Raw genomic sequence first — 20,204 nt, forward strand, 5'->3', positions numbered from 1 at the left:
CCTCTTTGCAGATCTTCCCCAAGTCATTAAGGTTTCGAGGCTGACGTTTGGCAACTCGAACCTTCAGCTCCCTCCACAGATTTTCTATGGGATTAAGGTCTGGAGACTGGCTAGGCCACTCCAGGACCTTAATGTGCTTCTTCTTGAGCCACTCCTTTGTTGCCTTGGCCGTGTGTTTTGGGTCATTGTCATGCTGGAATACCCATCCACGACCCATTTTCAATGCCCTGGCTGAGGGAAGGAGGTTCTCACCCAAGATTTGACGGTACATGGCCCCGTCCATCGTCCCTTTGATGCGGTGAAGTTGTCCTGTCCCCTAAGCAGAAAAACACCCCCAAAGCATAATGTTTCCACCTCCATGTTTGACGGTGGGGATGGTGTTCTTGGGGTCATAGGCAGCATTCCTCCTCCTCCAAACACGGCGAGTTGAGTTGATGCCAAAGAGCTCGATTTTGGTCTCATCTGACCACAACACTTTCACCCAGTTCTCCTCTGAATCATTCAGATGTTCATTGGCAAACTTCAGACGGCCCTGTATATGTGCTTTCTTGAGCAGGGGGACCTTGCGGGCGCTGCAGGATTTCAGTCCTTCACGGCATAGTGTGTTACCAATTGTTTTCTTGGTGACTATGGTCCCAGCTGCCTTGAGATCATTGACAAGATCCTCCCGTAGTTCTGGGCTGATTCCTCACCGTTCTCATGATCATTGCAACTCCACGAGGTGAGATCTTGCATGGAGCCCCAGGCCGAGGGAGATTGACAGTTCTTTTGTGTTTCTTCCATTTGCGAATAATCGCACCAACTGTTGTCACCTTCTCACCAAGCTGCTTGGCGATGGTCTTTTAGCCCATTCCAGCCTTGTGTAGGTCTACAATCTTGTCCCTGACATCCTTGGAGAGCTCTTTGGTCTTGGCCATCGTGGAGAGTTTGGAATCTGATTGATTGTTTCTGTGGACAGGTGTCTTTTATACAGGTAACAAACTGAGATTAGGAACACTCCCTTTAAGAGTGTGCTCCTAATCTCAGCTCGTTACCTGTATAAAAGACACCTGGGAGAAATCCAGAAATCTTTCTGATTGAGAGGGGGTCAAATACTTATTTCCCTCATTAAAATGCAAATCAATTTATAACATTTTTGACATGTGTTTTTCTGTATTTTTTTGTTGTTATTCTGTCTCTCACTGTTCAAATAAACCTACCATTTAAAATTATAGACTGATCATGTCTTTGTCAGTGGGCAAACGTACAAAATCAGCAGGGGATCAAATACTTTTTTCCCTCACTGTATGATCATTTTCTTGTCCCTAAAAAGCTTACTCAGTTGGAGATTTTCGAGCTGCGTGCCTGAGGGGACTTGGAGCGCAGCCTGGGGAGCATACTATCCTAGGCTACCTGTCATTTCATAATCTGATTTTAAAAAAATATGTACTTTGTAAATTCATTGGGTATAGGCTATTCACTGCAGTATTAGGCCTAATATTTAGCTGATGAATGATGGGTTGCATACACTTCTAACTTAGGCTACACATCGCTACCTACATTTCTACGTCATTTCAACCCCAAAAATCTAGGTGATGACATTGAATCAACATGGAAAACTGATTGGATTTGCAAAAATTCATCAACATAAGGGCATTTCGTCATTTTTACATCTAACAGTTGAACTTAAATCCAATCACATGGTGACTTTTTTGGGGGATTTCACTTTGAATTCACATTAGTTGTATTCACGTTAGTTGAATTCACGTTAGTTGAACTGACGTCTGTGCCCAGTGGGTTCTCTATGTGCCATTACGCACCTGGCCTCTCCACTGCACCTCAGCTACAGCCATTCCTCCTAGCTCCTGGAGTCCCAGGAAAAGCTACACTACAATAGCTTGTTGTACATTTAATTCAAGCATTTTATTTACTACTAGCCTATCAAGGAAATATTTCAGCTTGCTCTTGCTTGCTGAATGTAAAATAGGGGAGTTTGAAAGGAGAGGGAGAGCGTGCGATGGTGTGATCAAAATACACCATATGAGTAGCCTGCTAATGTACCTTTCTGGACTTTGTAAACTGTCGAAAACAGACCCAAACTGATCCAAATGGTTGCATAATTAGGCTGTATGCAGTTTTTTCGGCATGAATCATTCAGAACAGGACGTTAGCCTACATCACTGCAGTTTACAACCCTAGACAATAATTATTTACATTTTTACATTTTAGTCATTTAGCAGACGCTCTTATCCAGAGCGACTTACAGTTTGTGAGTGCATACATTTTTATTTATTTTTCATACTGGCCCCCCGTGGGAATCGAACCCACAACCCTGGCGTTGCAAACGCCATGCACTACCAACTGAGCTACATCCCTGCCGGCCATTCCCTCCCCTACCCTGGACGACGCTGGGCCAATTGTGCGCCGCCCCATGGGTCTCCCGGTCTCAGCCGGCTACGACAGAGCCTGGATTCGAACCAGGATCTCTAGTGGCACAGCTAGCACTGCGATGCAGTGCCTTAGACCACTGCGCCACTCCAAATGTAAGCCTAATAAATAGTGGAGCTTTGCGTGCCCGACTGATGCAGAGCGCAGCCTGGAGGAACGCACAGATGTACCATTTTAATAATTCAAGTTTTTTTCTTGCACTTTGACCGGTAAATATTTATAGCCTTACTATTTAGATAATGAGTGGCCTAATATATCTAGCTAATATTTAGCTTCTTACTTCAGCTACACATATAAAGCCACTCTCTTCCAGCTGTTCCTGTGAAACAATAGCCTGTAGGCTACCCAAGACTCTCCACTATTCCTCTTCATGTGAAATCCCAGGAAAAGCTATAGGCTACAAAAGATATATAGGACATTTATTTATACTAGGCCTAATAGCCTTTTTGTGGAGAGAAGCAGGCTTGCTCTTGCTAATTGCTGAATGTAAAATAGGCCTAGGAGAGCGAGTGCATTGGTGTGATCACTTTGGCCAGTGATCATAACATTGTTGCACTGATTCATTGCAAATGGTTGCACAGGACATAAAGAGAGATGAGCACAGTGAAAAAGAAGATCCAAATGAAAAATCGAAATCACTTGAGCAACGAGAGGCAAGCAATGACATGATGTAAAATATGCTCAGACTAAACAGCGTTTGTTGAATTGCTACATTTAAATATGAGTTTCTACATTATGTACATTGAAGTATCATTTGCAGTTGTCACTATGACAATGAACACACCCTGAAGCACTGAATGGTCTGTGTTACCGATGTGCTGGACATTTTTATGTTTGTGCTTTTCTATTTACCAATTTCTATGTTTGTGCTTTTCTATAAACCAATTTCTGTGTTCATGCAAGTGACTGATTGAATGAACCCTCACTATCAGTATCTGCAATTTGGCAGTACGCCCAGACCCTTCTTTTGATATCTGTTTCAAGGTCTCAGCTTAGAGAAGAAGCCTTGTGAGGTATTGGTCTGTCACATGCATGACCCAGTATTGGTCAGTCACATGAATGAAGCTAACGTTAATTATGAATTAATTATGAATAAGCTAAATCATGCAAATATGACTTGTCTGCAGTATAGAAGAGAACTAACGGGACTGCCCCGTTAGAGCTTCTGACAGACGTTCACTATGGTGCATTTAGTTTGTTGGAACCTCTCCAGCGCGCTGACAGTAAACAATGATTCATTTAAGATTGACTTTGAGTGTCCCTGTGTAAGAATTTCCACGACACCACCTTATTAATAGGCCTACAGTGTGCAGTAGGATGCGTTGATCAGTTAATTAACAGGTTTGTATGATAAATGGTCCGCTGGTGTGGATGCTCGCCAATGTTTATAGTTATGTATAATTTATCGCTATAGTTATCGTCCTTGGTGTGGATGGCCCTTCAGATATGTTTCTGCTTATATAATTTCCAACATTTTCGTAGGCTTTGTTAGTCAACATGTCTGTAATTAGATACATGCAGCTTCTCTTCTGTCATTATATGTTGCCCTAGAAGACTAAATAAAGCCTTGCTCACCAGAATAATGTCATAAATGATAGAATGAATGCTTTAATCTAGTTGACATTGGTAAAGTTGTCTCTGTCATCTCTGCTTCTTTCACGGGGCAAAGACGTTTATGGACCGTGGAGAAATGCAATTACAAAAAAAAGACTGGAAAGATTTTCTGTGCAAAATTTCCAAATGACATCAGTTTGACCAGTTGTAAGGAAATGGAAAGCTGTGAAAACGACCCAATGTGTTTCTGATAAGATTTCAGTTTGGCTTGGATGCATATTTTATGTGGTTGAAATACAATCCGCTTTTATGATTCTGATAAAGACAGCACCTCTACAGATGGTATCTAACTGCGCATTCTCTCAAGATGCTGAAAAAAAAGAAATCATATTTCTCCACTCCTGTTCCCAAGTCAAAATGTAGCCTACATTTGGTGTATAATTTTACTGCAAGAAATGCTTAATTCTGCAGGAGTTAATATTAAGGCTATGTGAGAGATTATAGACCTACAGTCAGTGTCCAGATTTCAGTTTCCATTTAACCCGTCTGAACAGTAGGCTACAGTTCCCTTGATGTGCAATAGGCCTATTTGAAGTCCCGTCTTGTGACTGTCGAATTTGTATACCACCTCACAATCAGCACACATAACATAGGCACTACTATCATCCTCTTTTACATCTTTCCAAAACATGACTTTTCTGGCACCTCCCTTCTCTTTATTTTCAACTCTCCATTTCACAGCTTTTCTCTTAATGAATTAAACTCCGACATTGTCGTTTTTGCCTCCGTGGATTGACTTTTTCTGCCCGTTCCCAAAAGCATTTGGCGATTGTCGTGAAGGCTATTTGGCACGCGTAAAGTTAGGCCCTAAAGCTTAAGGCTTACACACAAATGCCAGATAGCCTAAAAAGAATGAATGCAGTCTATAGATATAAATTGCACAATAATTATGCATTTATGGATTTTGTAAGGTATTGTTTTCTCTTTTATTCAACCCACCACCCACCTGCCCTTCATCCACACAATATTTCATGACCCTAAACCCCCCCACACTGCGGATATAACCACGGGGACTGCGGGCTATGAGTCAACCTGCTCATCACTAGGGTCTGTACTCCGAAGTTGTTGACTGACTTTGTGCTTGCCATTTAGCTAGTAGTTGTCAGCTATTTGAAACAGGCGTTTATTTGCGCTGAAATGTGTGCCATTACCCGGCTATTAAAAGGGACAGGTAGCTATTTGAGACTCCAGCGTTTACTTGAAGTTTTATGCTACAGGGCTATATATATATATATATATATATATATATATATATTACATGACCAAAAGTATGTGGACACCTGCTCGTCGAACATCTCATTCCAAAATCATGGGCTAAATATGGAGGAGGTCCCCCCTTTGCTGCTATAACATCCTCCACTCTTCTGGGAAGGCTTTCCACTAGATGTTGGAACATTGCTGCGGGGACTTGCTTCCATTCAGCCACAAAAGCATTAGTGAGGTCAGGCACTGATGTTGGGCAATTAGGCCTGGCTCGCTGTCGGCATTCCAATTCATCCCAAAGGTGTTCGATGGGGTTGAGGTTAGGGCTATGTGCAGGCCAGTCAAGGTCTTCCACACGATCTCGACAAACCATTTCTGTATGGACCTCGCTTTGTCCACGGGGGCATTGTCATGCTGAAACAGGAAAGGGCCTTCCCCAAACTGTTGCCACAAAGTTGGAAGCACAGAATCATTTAGAATATCATTGTATGCTGTAGCGTTAAGATTTCCCTTCACTGGAACTAAGGGGCCTAGCCCAAACCATGAAAAACGGCCCCAGACCATTATTCGTCCTCCACCAAACTTTACAGGTGGCCCTATGCATTCGGGCAGGTAGCGTTCTCCTGGCATCCGCCAAACCTAAATTCGTCCGTTGGCCTGCCAGATGGTGAAGTGTGATTCATCACTCCAGAGAACGCGTTTCCACTGCTCAAGAGTCCAATAGCGGTGAGCTTTACACCACTCCAGCCGACGCTTGGCATTGCGCATGGTAATCTTAGGCTTGTGTGCGGCTGCTCAGCCATGGAAACCCATTTCATGAAGCTCCCGACGAACAGTTCTTGTGCTGACGTTGCTTCCAGAGGCAGTTTGGAACTCGGTAGTGAGTGTTGCAAGCGAGGACAGACGATTTTTACATGGCAGTCCCGTTCTGTGAGCTTGTGTGGCATATCACTTCGCGGCTGAGCCGTTGTTGCTCCTAGACGTTTCCACCTCACAATAACAGCACTTACAGTTGACCGGGGCAGCTCTAGCAGGGCAGAAATTTGACAAACTGACTTGTTGGAAAGTTGGCATCCTATGACATTGCCACGTTGAAAGTCATTGAGCTCTTCAGTAAGGCCATTCTACTGCCAATGTTTGTCTATGGAGATTGGATAGCTGTGTGCTAAATCTTATACACCTGTCGGCAACAGGTGTGGCTGAAATAGCCGAATGGACTAGTTTGAAGGGGTGTCCACATACTTTAGTATATAGTGATTTTTTGTTTGTTTTTTACTCAAACCTCCCGCGGGCCAGATTGAATGGGCTCGCGGCCAGATTCGGAGCCGTATGTTCCCCACCCCTACTATAATTCCTGGGGCTGTATTCTCCATATATCCCCATCTCAAATTCCCTGCTTGTTTTGGTAAAATAGCGTTTTTGTCATTTGCAGACATTAGGCCAGTTTAAATTGAAGAAAACTGGAGTGTTTCTCTGCCCTCCCTCCCAGTAACAGATTGCTACAGGCAGGGGGTTGTAGAGGTCTCCAGTGACAGACCGTCTTATTGATACACAGCTCTGCTGAGCAGAGAGCCAGCCAGCTCTGCTGTCAGGGCTCCATCACTCCTTTATTTATCACAAGACAGCAGCCCTCCATCTCTCCTTCGCTCTCCCTCTCTCTGGCTGCTGTCACTCTCAGCACTCTGAGTTGACCCCCAGAGCTCCCTAGAATGTCAGATGAAGACGAAAGCGGAGCTGTTGTCAGTTTATTACCATCACCTCCCATTCCAATGAGAGATGGTGTTTTAAACCTGAGGGGGGATTGCTCTCTTCATGACTGTGAGGTTCAGTTTAATATAAATGTACTAAGTCACGCATGGGAGGCATGTTGTTTCTCACCTCCGCTAGGCAGTGGTTATGATTATGTGTGGTGTGCTGCTAACAGAGACCCCTCACACCTTTCTCTGACAGCTGAGTGACAGGTTGAGTTATTTGAAAAACTTGCCTCTCCGTCAAAATAAGCCTTGAAATAACGATATAGAGGACTGAGGGTGATGTGGCAAAGAATAGCGTCCGTATGCCCATCTGTCTTCCACAGCTACATTCCATCTCTCCTGGAGATCGGTGTGGTTTTCACTGTATTACAGATTCAATAGTAAAGTCCCTGATTATGGCCATTGCCCACCCACTCCATCCTACAGGCACAGGGATTAGTGTATTGTGAAAGTGGTCTCTGTCACGCTACTGTCACTAGCAGCATCACAGACAGGAAACGATGTACTATTGGGCCGTAGAGAGGATTAAAACCTCAATCTGTCAGACAACAAACACATGTTAATAACAATAAAAATGTTATAAAGCTTTTCATGTAAATCCCAAAGTGACTATTAAAAGAACATAGGACACAAAGTCACTGCACATGATACACAAGACTAACACGTGGAAAACTGAAGAATTGATAAGGGGTTGGGGGAGTGGAGTAGTGCAGTCAGAAGACCCTGTTTGCCTGTTATGCAGGCACAGTGGAAGAGATGGATCACACACACACACAGCTGGCCAGATCCTCCTCCCCCTCCCTACGTTGTGCCTCTCAGGGTCGCCAAAGCAGCTTAGCACCAGGCAAACTGTCATCCCTTCAAACCTCCCCTCCCTCTACTCCAAGCCCCTACTTTAGGGTATTTATATCCCCTCTCTTCTCTCTCTCTCCCACAGAGAAGCAACATCAGTTCTCATGAAACCCCATGTTGTGTGGGATGGTTGTGGTGTATCAAGGCCCTCTATTTACTTCAATACTTTTTCATCTGTCCATATTCATTTTTTTTATTTCCTGTCCAGTGTCAGAGTTATCCTCCTCTGTGACACCCCTTTTAACATGCACCCACACGATTGCACACACACATGTAATAATACACTGCTCAAAAAAATAAAGGGAGCACTTAAACAACACAATGTAACTCCAAGTCAATCACACTTCTGTGAAATCAAACTGTCCACTTAGGAAGCAATACTGATTGACAATAAATGTCACATGCTGTTGTGCAAATGGAATAGACAACAGGTGGAAATTATAGGCAATTAGCAAGACACCCCCAATAAAGAAGTGGTTCTGCAGGTGGTGACCACAGACCACTTCTCAGTTCCTATGCTTCCTGGCTGATTTTTTGGTCACTTTTGAATGCTGGCGGTGCTTTCACTCTAGTGGTAGCATGAGACGGAGTCTACAACCCACACAAGTGGCTCAGGTAGTGCAGCTCATCCAGGATGGCACATCAATGCGAGCTGTGGCAAGAAGGTTTGCTGTGTCTGTCAGCGTAGTGTCCAGAGCATGGAGGCGCTACCAGGAGACAGGCCAGTACATCAGGAGACGTGGAGGAGGCCGTAGGAGGGCAACAACCCAGCAGCAGGACCGCTACCTCCGCCTTTGTGCAAGGAGAAGCAGGAGGAGCACTGCCAGAGCCCTGCAAAATGACCTCCAGCAGGCCACAAATGTGCATGTGTCTGCTCAAACGGTCAGAAACAGACTCCATGAGGGCCCGACGTCCACAGGTGGGGGTTGTGCTTACAGCCCAACACGTGCAGGACGTTTGGCATTTGCCAGAGAACACCAAGATTGGCAAATTCGACACTGGCGCCCTGTGCTCTTCACAGATGAAAGCAGGTTCACACTGAGCACATGTGACAGACGTGACAGAGTCTGGAGACACCGTGGAGAACGTTCTGCTGCCTGCAACATCCTCCAGCATGACCGGTTTGGCGGTGGGTCAGTCGTGGTGTGGGGTGTCATTTCTTTGGGGGGCCGCACAGCCCTCCATGTGCTCGCCAGAGGTAGCCTGACTGCCATTAGGTACCGAGATGAGATCCTCAGACCCCTTGTGAGACCATATGCTGGTGCGGTTGGCCCTGGGTTCCTCCTAATGCAAGACAATGCTAGACCTCATGTGGCTGGAGTGTGTCAGCAGTTCCTGCAAGAGGAAGGCATTGATGCTATGGACTGGCCCGCCCGTTCCCCAGACCTGAATCCAATTGAGCACATCCGGGACATCATGTCTCGCTACCATCCACCAACGCCACGTTGCACCACAGACTGTCCAGGAGTTGGCGGATGCTTTAGTCCAGGTCTGGGAGGAGATCCCTCAGGAGACCATCCGCCACCTCATCAGGAGCATGCCCAGGCGTTGTAGGGAGGTCATACAGGCACGTGGAGGCCACACACACTACTGAGCCTCATTTTGACTTGTTTTAAGGACATTACATCAAAGTTGGATCAGCCTGTAGTGTGGTTTTCCACTTTAATTTTGAGGGTGACTCCAAATCCAGACCTCCATGTGTTGATAAATTTGATTTCCATTGATAATTTTTGTGTGATTTTGTTGTCAGCACATTCAACTATGTAAAGAAAAAAGTATTTAATAAGATTATTTCATTCATTCAGATCTAGGATGTGTTGTTTAAGTGTTCCCTTTATTTTTTTGAGCTGTGTATAATAATATGCCATTTAGCAGACGCTTTTATCCAAAGCGACTTACAGTCATGTGTGCATACATTTTTACGTATGGATGGTCCCGGGGATCGAACCCACTACCCTGGCGTTACAAGCGCCATGCTCTACCACAAGGCATAAAGGCATGCTCACCCAAGTGCCAAATGAGCTGGGAAGACCCATGATTTCATTTCCATGTGACAACCTTAAGTGACCTCAGCTGCCTGTCAGAGACCTGGGTAGCTGCGAGCTATCTCAGGAGACACTTGGCAGGCTGATGTCAGGGGCTGAAGTGGAGCTCTGTCATCTGGCAGTCTCTTCCTTCTCCTCCGCTGTGCCTCCACTGCTTCCCCTCCATCTGGTTGAGCGGAGGCCAGGCCAGGGTACACTTTCACTGGAGGTAGGAGTCAATCTGAGAGCCTCTCTCCCATCAGCAATTATCAACTTTATTAGCCCCCTAGCCAGAGGAGATCACTCACTCTTTTACTCACTCTCACTTAAGTGATATTAAAAGCCTTATACATTTTTGAAGCACAGTGAGCGTGATGATAATGAGTGGCTCAGCACACAATGCAGATTTTCTCTCTACTTCTTCTCTCTTTACACACACACACACACACACACACACACACACACACACACACAGAGTAATGACTAATCTGTGGAGACCTACGGCCCATTACAATCATAAAAAATAAAATAATTGGTCATTTAGCAGACGCTCTTATCCAGAGCGACTTACAGGAGCAATTAGGGTTAAGTGCCTTGCTCAAGGGCACATCGACAGATTTTTCACCTAGTCGGCTCGGGGATTAGAACCAGCGACCTTTCGGTTACTGGCACAACGCTCTTAACCACTAAGCTACCTGCCGCCCTTCATAATTCATGAGCCGGTTAGTTTTAGTCATTGATTAATACGATGAATGACCACACCTCCGCACCCCTTGAGGGGAAGTAAATAGTGTTAGTCAGTCAGTCTTCAGAGCTGATGTGAAAGTGTTAAGAGTGGTAGTGAATGGGATCTGAATTTAAATCTAAACTTGCCATTGTATCTACGAGGCTGTGGCTAGGCGCTGTGTGTGACTAACTGCCTTCCATTAGGAGAATCAGTCAGCTGTTATGTTATGATTTAAGGATAAGTCTTGGTCTGTGATATTGCTGTCTGATCAAGTAATTTCTCTGGTTACAGGCAGAGCTTGACCTATGACGTGAGTGAACCCTAATGCAATTGGACCAAGAGAGACTGAATCTCCACAGAAATCAGTCCAGTAGTGTTTTTGTTAGCCTTGGGCCTACTTGTGTTCTACGCAGAGAGGGATTTCCAGTTGCTCCTGGGAAGAACTTCAGCTTATCGGTTTACTTAGAAGTTGGACTTAAACCTCAGGTGGTCGGAGCAGAGCCCATCATTCTGTTTTAGTCTCTCCTACTTCCGTTTTGTTTGAGACAGCGAAAAATTAAGCGCTAGGTCCTTGAGTAATCAGACATTATTCAAGTCCACCACAGTGTTTACAGGTCCTGAGTGCGGCTGATGTTTTAAGTGTGTCTGGAAATGTTGTGTTCCATAAACACAGAGCTCCAAATAAAAACAGCAAGACAAAATGCCTCAGTTATTGCAGTGTCAAAGATGTGGTTGCCATAACACTCATGTTGATATTCTTGTCAGTCTACTAGGCTTCAGTGAATGCATAGTGCCACCCGCGGAGGGGGAGGGGAAGGAGGAAGGGGGAAGGGGGAAATGGCTTTAGTATTACATATAATGCTGATTCTAATCTCCGGCTCATAATAAAAGTGCAGAGCTTTCTTTATAAGGCTGAATGGTGCTGTGAATTCTAATGGGCTAATAGAGAACAGAGCCGTCTGCTTTCATGTGCTGCTTGTCGCCAATTGGGAATCTTTACCTTTCAAAGGAACGTGTGTGTGTCTGTCTTTGTCTACCCCTGCTCAGAGTGCGAGCAGAGAAATGCAGAGATATGGATAGAATGAGAGGGATACGGTCGTCACTAGTTACCACAGCCATAAAGTCATAATTCTGTCTAAACCCCGCCTATTTCTACGATTTATATTCTTAAAATCAGATTTTAAACCTAACCTTAACCACACTGCTAACCATATGCCTAACTCTAATCTTAAAAGGTTATTTTTATTTTCATAAATGTTTTATGATATAGCCAATTTAGACTTTTGGCTATGGTAACTTGTGACAACTGAGGGATACAGAGAGTGGGAGGGAGGGAGGGAGGCAGGGAGGGAGAAGTGTGGAATCCCTCTTCTAGGCTGTTTATGGGAGATAAAAAGGCTAAATGCCTGTGTCCACGTTTTAACTTTATCTGTCCACTTAACGACACAGGATTTCCATCCTGCATTTAAAACACTGTGGGGTCTGCTTTGCATCTCTCTGCCTAGCTAATAAAAGTAAAGGAAGGGACCAAACATGTAGGAAAATGTAGCTTTAAGTGTGTGTGTGTGTGTGTGTGTGTGTGTGACAGTTGAAGGGAAATAAACCTTTTAACGGCCAAAGCAAGAGGGCAGGAGTCAATTTCCCAGAGTGCATTTTCAAGCAGTTTCAAAGGCGAAAGGCAGTGCAGCAGATCTCCCACAGCCCACAGATAAGAGTCACATAGAAGCGCTGGTACTAGAGCTCATACCCCAGCTAGGGCAGGGCAGGGCAGGCTGCTCTGCTCCACAAGCCCCATACAGAGCCAGCAGCAGCAGGGCCAGGGCTGACCAGTATCTCTGTCTGTCTCAGAGGCACACTGTGTGGCTCTATCACTGGCATCACACTGCCTCATTTCCACTGAGTTGACTGTCAAAAAGAAAAGCCAAATTATTGATGTACCCTTGTGGACATGTACTAGTTTCCTATCTATGTTAATAGAATTTGAATGTTTGATGTTTATTCTGCTTCTATCTCGATTGCAAACAGCTTCTATCTCAAGGCCATCAGACTGTTAAATAGCCATCACTAGCACATTAGAGGCTGCTGCTGCCACTAGTCACTTTAATAATGTTTACATATCTTGCTCTACTCATCTCATATGTATATACTGTATTCTATAATATTCTACTGTATCTTAGTCCATGCCGCTCTGTCATTGCTTGTCCATATATGTGTATATATTCTTAAATTCTATTCCTTACTAGATTTGTGTGTATTGGGTATATGTTGTGAAATTGTTAGATATTGCTTGTTAGATATTACTGCACTGTCGGAGCTAGAAGCACAAGCATTTCGCTACACCCGCAATAACATCTGCTAAACACGTGTATGTGACAAATAAAATGTGATTAGATTTACTATGACTGCCACTATAGCCGTTTCTGAAATTCCATTTCACCCCAGATTTGTTCCAAAAAAGCTCCAGTATATCAGGTACCTAATTCATAAACCTTCTGTGACTTTGAATGAGTTTTTGATGAACGTGTTTGTGCATGTTTCCTGTGTGGATGTGAACACATGCATGTGTGCTTATATGATGTGTGTGTCTGTGCAGCATGCTTCCATCTGGCCGCTGTGTTTACTCAGTGTGGTGAATGGGAGGTAGAGCGACTGGAACACATGAAGGTATCAAAGGCATTTCTCTGGGGTTGTGTCTAACAGAGTTAAACCACTGCCTGCTGTTCTGGTATGTGCTCTTATTTAGGAAACGCAGGGAGGGGGGTTGTGGTGCAGGGGGCCAAGGGGAAGGGGGAGAGCTCCCCATGGTGGTGAATAGGAGGGAAACTACTGCAGCCATCTGAATGGCTCCAGAAGTGACCGCTGTGTGACTGTATTGCGGGATATTTATGGTTCAATTAAATATCTTACTATTCCCAGGCTGTGAGGACATCGTGGTGGAGAGCCTGTCCCTGGACTCCCTGGTCCCCATCCTGAAGTGGAGCTGTCAGCCTTACGGCTCCAAGTGGGTCTATCGCCAGGCCCTGCACTTCCTGTGTGAGGAGTTCAGCCAGGTCATGACCTCTGACGTACTCTACGAGCTTAGCAAGGAGCACCTGCTCACCGCCATCCAGTCAGACTACCTGCAGGTGACCACTGCTGTCTGTGTGATTGGACTGAATGCATTTACCAATGATGTTATCCTGTCTAAATTACTCCATTTGTTGTCAGTGCTTTGATTATAATGGCTGACAAAATAAATATGTAACTGCATCTTTTTATGTATTTTCACCCCTCCAGTTCTCACGCAAATCTGCGAGACAGCTAGGGCATGATTGGTTTGATAACATTATTTAGTGAAGTGGCTTCACGCACACAGATGCATAAACCCAAACACACATAGTCTGGAGCACAGACAGTGAGAACATTCCCTGGAGGCATTGCCTTCAAGCACGGCCTCTAATTGAAGCTGAGCTCTGGTCTGCTCTGCTGTGCCAAGCTCCCTGGGTGTCACACAGGATGGCTGAGGTGAAACGCTGTACTCCAACCAGACAAATACAACACTCGGCCACAACTACACCGTGTCACACCATCAACCACAAATGCAAGCATCCTCACTGCAATGTTTAACCTTGTCATTACTCGTTTCCTTCCCTATCACCATCCCCCAATCTTCCTCTCTCTCTTTCACAGGCGAGTGAGCAGGACATTCTCAAGTACGTTGTGAAATGGGGCGAGCAGCAGCTTATTAAGAGGATGACAGACAGGGGTAAGATAATACACCTCATAATTACCCTCAGAGCAGGCCCCCTAATGGCTCTGGGAAAATACACTCCAAAGGGCTATAAAAGAAGCCACGTTTTATCCTTAAAATGGGAGACTGAAGCACCTCAATCGTAGATTGCAGTATTTTGTTTTTGTGTGACTCTGAACCCGACTGAAAATACTGTATCATAAAACAATAATGAGTCTAGTGTGTGTGTGTGTGTGTGTGTGTGTGTGTGTGTGTGTGTGTTGGCCGTACTAACCATAGAATTACAAAAATAATCACTACTAACTGTGTGTTTTTTGCGGCTGGTTTCTTTTCCCAGAGCCCAACGTGCTGAGCGGGACGGCCCACAGTGTGAACAAGCGGGGGGTGAAGAGGAGGGACCTGGATTTGGAAGAACTGAAGGAGATCCTGTCCCCGCTGCTGCCCTTCATCCGCACCGAGCACATTCTCCCTGCCAACAGCGACGTCCTCTCTGACGCGGTCAGTAGCCATGGATGATGCGTCATATGTTGGCTTCAATACAGCTTCTGCTGCCAATACATAAAGTGCAACCTATCTATCATGTTGACTGACCTGTCCCTCTAGGTGTGTTCTCTTTAAATCATCCCCCTCCTCTTCCCGTCCACAGACGAAGAGGGGTCTGATCAGCACACCTCCCTCGGACATGCTGCCCATGACAGAGGGGGGCAAGGCCAATTCTTGGTTGCGACAGAAGAACGCTGGCATCTACGTGCGGCCCCGCCTCTTCTCTCCCTATGTAGAGGAAGCCAAGGTAGGACACTCAGCATTGAGGGGTTAATGACGATCAGCACGGTTAACAGAGTGCAGGTTATCTCTGTTCGATCTCGTCTCTCTAAGAGGGTTTGGGTCAGGCCGAGGTCGGACAGACTCCTAACCCGTCTCCTTCTCCCATCAGTCTGTGCTGGATGAGATGATGGTGGAGCAGACAGATCTGGTGCGTCTGCGTTTGGTGCGCATGTCCAACGTGCCTGACACCCTCTACATGGTCAACAACACCGTGCCACAGTGCTGTCACATGATCAACCATCAGCAGATGGCCAGCAACCAGACCACCGTCCCGTCCGTGGTGGCCAATGAGATCCCAGGTTAAAGGAGAAGACTGGTGCCAATAAGGAAGCCATTTTGTATAACATATTAGTAACATTTACATGGTCCACTAATCCTCTGTGTGTCTGTGTGTCCTGTCAGTACCCAGACTGGCGGTGGTGAAGGACATGATCCGGAGACTGCAGGAGCTGAGGCACACAGACCAGGTCCAGAGGTCCTACGCCCTAAACTGTGGCGAGGGGGCCACCGTCAGCTATGAGCTGCAGTTGCGTGTGCTGAGGGAGTTTGGCCTGGCGGACGGAGCCACTGAGCTACTGCAGGTGAGAGGAAACACCCTTGGGTACAGGGAGGACCAGGTCTGAGAATGTAACCAGGCTGCAGACTGATAGAGACTTCGTGTACTATGCTGATGACTTGTATGTGTTGTAGTTGAAGACCATTTAGATGCTAATGCTAAATCTTTTGTTTGTTTATTCTCAGAACCCTTACAAGTTCTTCCCTGAGGAGCGTTTTGGAGACGAGAGTCCGGTTCTGGCCCTGCGCCAGGCAGGACGTTGTCGGGTCAACAGCAGCCCAGCGATGGACAGCATGTTCTCAGACCTGGAGGGCATGGCTGGGTTTCACCCCCCGCTGCCTCCCCCTCCACCCCCGTACCACCCCCCTGCCACCCCCAGCCATGCCCAGCTGAAGGGGGCCTGGAGGCCCCATGTACCCATCCCACCCCCCACCCGCTCCTTCTCCTACCCCTGTAACCGCACCCAGCTCCAGCTCCACGCCTCAGCCAAGCATGGCAGCCCTGACTACCCCTCCGCCCCCAGGCCTCCACCTCCAGACTGTACCAACCCCCAGGCCATTGGCCGAGCCCTGCTTGCAGAACCACAGGTGAAGATCCACATGTCATGCTGTGTGTGTATTGCTTTTGGTCATTGTAGCTGTAGAAGTGTATTTTGCTGTGTTCATGTATAGCTCTAACTAGCTGTGTTTGTGTGCTTCTGTTTGTCTCTCCAGCTGAGCATGGAGCCTGTGATGAGGGAGTTCATGCCTGACATCGCTCTGGGCGTCTCTGTCATGACCCTGAGGGAGCACCATATGGGGGACGGTCACAACCCTCACCCTCATGGCCCCATGGCCCCCCCGACTCCACACCTCCCCCCCGGACCCTGTCCCTCAACTCGCCTCAGCCTCAGCCATGGCCACGCTCATTCCTGTAAGAGGCACGCTCCAGAGCCCAAGCTGGAGGCCCAGGCAGAGTTCCCTGACCTCTACGACTTCTCCTGCCGACCAGCCACCCCGACCTCCAGCCACCCCCTGGGCCCCTTCGCAGGGCCAGACCTCTACAGCCACAGCTCCTCCAGCAGCTTCCCTCCCTCCTACATGTCTGACACCCAGGGACGAACAGCCGAGGCACGCTCTGACCCCCTGCGCCTGGACGTGCTGGGCCTGCCCCCCCAGCGGCTAGATGGAGCTCTGGCTAATCCCTCTAGTTCCCAGGCCAAGGCAGGACATGTCCCTAGAGGACGATCAAACAATGAGACTGACCTCACTCACGGCCTTGGCCACTTGTGGGGCTCCGCTAGTGGAAACCTAGACGGGTATGAGGAGCGGCCATCGGCCCACAGTGAACCCCAGGAGGAGATGGGGGTTACTGGCGAGTCCACAGGGTCAGGGGCCCAGCAGCCTCATAGAAATAGTGTTAGCGAGGAGGCTAACAGAGACCGCAGGTCGCCTAACAAGCCTGACTACCCTTACAAGAAGTCAGCACTTTAACCCCTGGGGAGGAGTGGGGGTTGAGTCGTCAAAAGGGAAAGGTGGGGGAAATGACCCTCCTCTGTCATGGACTGCAGAACACTAATGAGTGTGTGAAGGGGTGGCTAATGATTTCTATTTATAGATTGTGTGTGTAAGTATCCCACCTCCTCCAGCCCTCCCTTTATGACATAGTGCTGTCTTCACCTCACGTCTCCTCTGATTGCTACAGACAAGCAGCATCAGGTCTGTAGGTTAGAGAAACAGCAGTGACTGTAGTGTTGCTGTCAGACTGTTGAATTGAAGCTTGCTGAAGCCAACCTCAGTGCTGCAGTTTTACAATATCATTCCAGCAGTACTGTTTAGGAGGGGTTTTGCCTATTTTCCTTGAGCCTTGTTACACACACAGGTTTGTTGTAACCTCTTAGTTGTGGGAGTCAGGAATTAAGATCATACCATGACGATAATAACAACGATGTGTTATGATCGTAACAATTGTGTAATATAGATCAAATATGTGCTGAGGACGTGTGATATACATAAGGACTGTAGTCATCACCATATACTTTACCTGGGAGATATATACATAGGATCTCAGTATAAACTAGTGAACACCAGCACATAGCTTCAATCAGCATTATCTTCATGATAAAATCATGGGAAAACGTCTATTTTCTTGCTCCTCTCATTTGTATTTCCTCTCTCTTCCTGTAGCATTCCTCCAGTACGTACCTCACCTGATTGGTAACATTTGATTTCCCCTTCCTGGTGATGAGCACTAGGCTCAGGCTGGTTTGGATCAGGCAGGAAGGGGATCAGACAGGAAGTAGGTCTGTGGAGGCTGTCATTGTTCTCTCTGGATACCGCTGTTGTCTTCTGGTTCATTGTTTGTGTCCAGAACTTACCAGTGCTGCTTCTGCACAGTCTCTGGCTTTTATATTCTCACAAAAGCATGAGCCTAGGCTTTTCAGAACGAGACAGGAGAGTGAGGGCATAGGTTCATGACTGAGGTACACTGGGAAAGATAAGGGTGCCATGGCAAATGTTGTACAGTGGTGTGTGATTGAACGAGCTAGTCAGGAGGTGTTTGTATTCAGCTGAACGTGTGTGTGGTTGTATGTGTGTGTAGTTTCGTACTCCCAGGCAACTGTTTAAACAATATCAGTACTGTAGACTCAGTATCCATCTTTAATCAGGTCTGTATTTACATATCAACACAAGGCTCTGAGATGATTAACCAGAGACCGACCATAGAATGGTATGGTCAATATGCTTGAAACCACCTTGCTCTTTCAATGGAATTAACAATTAGAAGCCTTAATCCATTTTTTGAAATGACCATACGGGATCCATCACAAGCGTGATGCCACCACTGGCTTTCCTAGTTGTTAGTGTCACTCTTCTGTTCACACTCTAAACACACACTCCATTCCAATGTCCTCAGTCTAATGTTCATTTCGGTTGTTGCCATGTACTACGTGACCACCATCACGCCACCTTTTGGCCAATCCTGGACCTGCAAAGACCTGCTTTTTCTCTCTCTCTACTATCAGAGGTTATGGCATACTGTATGAGAGCTACTGGGCCTGTTGCTACAGAAACCAAAGTGCACACATCAGAGCCTGTAAGATCAGCCACACCGGTCTCTCCTATGACAAACTGAAAAACCCATGATACGTACATAGGCAACATTGCACTGTAGGAACAATCCATTTCACATGGGAGCAGGGGGGAATATGAACAAATTAATTTAGAACAAAAGGGATCCAGAACACCTAAATCATTCTTAAGTAAATAAAATTGTATGGCTTCCATCACCTGCATTCTACCATTCAGAAATCCTGAGCATTGCCTGTAAATAATAATTTGATATACTGTAGAACAGAAAGCCTTGTCATCATTACATCTTAGTGGCTTTAGATTAATTATTCAGCTGTTTTGTAGCTGTGGAGGACTAGTGTGAAGTTGTTTAGCACCACATTTCACCTAGAAAGGATAGTCTGAAAGATGGTCAGACTTTTTGTATTTTAGTTCTTAAATGTTTTGTTTTAGGAAAATTGTTTAAAATTGTTATTGGTGTGGAATACCATGATTGTGTAGATTTTATACATTTTATCTCTAAATCTAGCACAGGATTTTTAAATTAGCACAGGAACATGTAGATGATCTGTAGATATTCGCTCTGCCATGTAGTAATGGAGTTGCCGGGCAGAATTTTTTAAAAAATATATCCAGTTTGCTTCTTAGGGAAAAAATGCAAAACTTCAGATTCCTCATGTTCATGTTGGTTAGTTGCTTTATTTTCCAGGACAGTGTTCCCATTGAATAAAAAGCCTCCACATTCTATTTTTGCTCTTTGCTGTAGAAGTCAGTGCCTTCCCCTGCCAGAGACTGGGCTTTTGTTGGAGAAGTGACTTTGATATCCTATGCAAGCCTTTTCTACAAGCTTACCAACCTGCATCAAATAGTCCTTTGTAAAACTCATGTAGCTAATTCTTTGTTTACATCGTGTTTATTTTTATTTTTTAGGTACCTTTGAAATTGAACCCTCTGGAACTGTGATTGGTTATTTGTTGAGAACTTTATAATCTAACAGGTTCTTTGTACTCGTTTGATCTATATAAACACTTCTGTAGATTCCTGTACTAAGTTGCATTTAGTTTCACTGGTTCTATTTTTCTACTGTTACCTCAAAAGGCGCATAACAGTGATGAACTTGGGCATCTTTGAAATAAACTGCTTCAATATAATTCTGGGCTGTGTTAAGTAATTGAGTTCAACCTAGAGTAACAGTGAGTCAGGCATCTAAGAAGTACCTTCTGGTATTTGGATGACAAGTAGCCACAGAATCACGTCACAGTATGCTGGATGAACTATTCAAATGTTTAATTATCAGGAATGCCAGTGACAACAAATGGTCACATACTGGATCTGTTTCAATATGAATGGCAGTGCATCCTCATCAGCTGTCACAGTATTATGAAAGTCTTAACAGTAAGTCCATGACTAGATTCCATCAGCATCTCTCCAAGCCTGCTAAC

General features: G+C 45.7%; 1 protein-coding gene across 1 annotated transcript in view; it reads left to right on the top strand.

The window, feature by feature from the left end:
• The window catches only part of LOC311102399 (BTB/POZ domain-containing protein 7-like), a 47,144-nt gene extending 27,239 nt beyond the window's left edge, over positions 1–19,905 (top strand). The window contains exons 4-11 of the mRNA XM_084143728.1: positions 13,518–13,726; positions 14,271–14,346; positions 14,669–14,829; positions 14,978–15,121; positions 15,266–15,455; positions 15,559–15,737; positions 15,898–16,299; positions 16,426–19,905. Of these exons, the coding sequence (XP_083999854.1) occupies positions 13,518–13,726; positions 14,271–14,346; positions 14,669–14,829; positions 14,978–15,121; positions 15,266–15,455; positions 15,559–15,737; positions 15,898–16,299; positions 16,426–17,184 (2,120 nt within the window). The 3' untranslated portion in view covers positions 17,185–19,905. The remainder of the gene's footprint in view (positions 1–13,517; positions 13,727–14,270; positions 14,347–14,668; positions 14,830–14,977; positions 15,122–15,265; positions 15,456–15,558; positions 15,738–15,897; positions 16,300–16,425) is intronic.
• Positions 19,906–20,204: the final 299 nt, after the last annotated feature.

Source organism: Coregonus lavaretus (assembly GCF_964263955.1).
Source record: "Coregonus lavaretus genome assembly, chromosome: 27".
NCBI lineage: Eukaryota > Metazoa > Chordata > Actinopteri > Salmoniformes > Salmonidae > Coregonus > Coregonus lavaretus.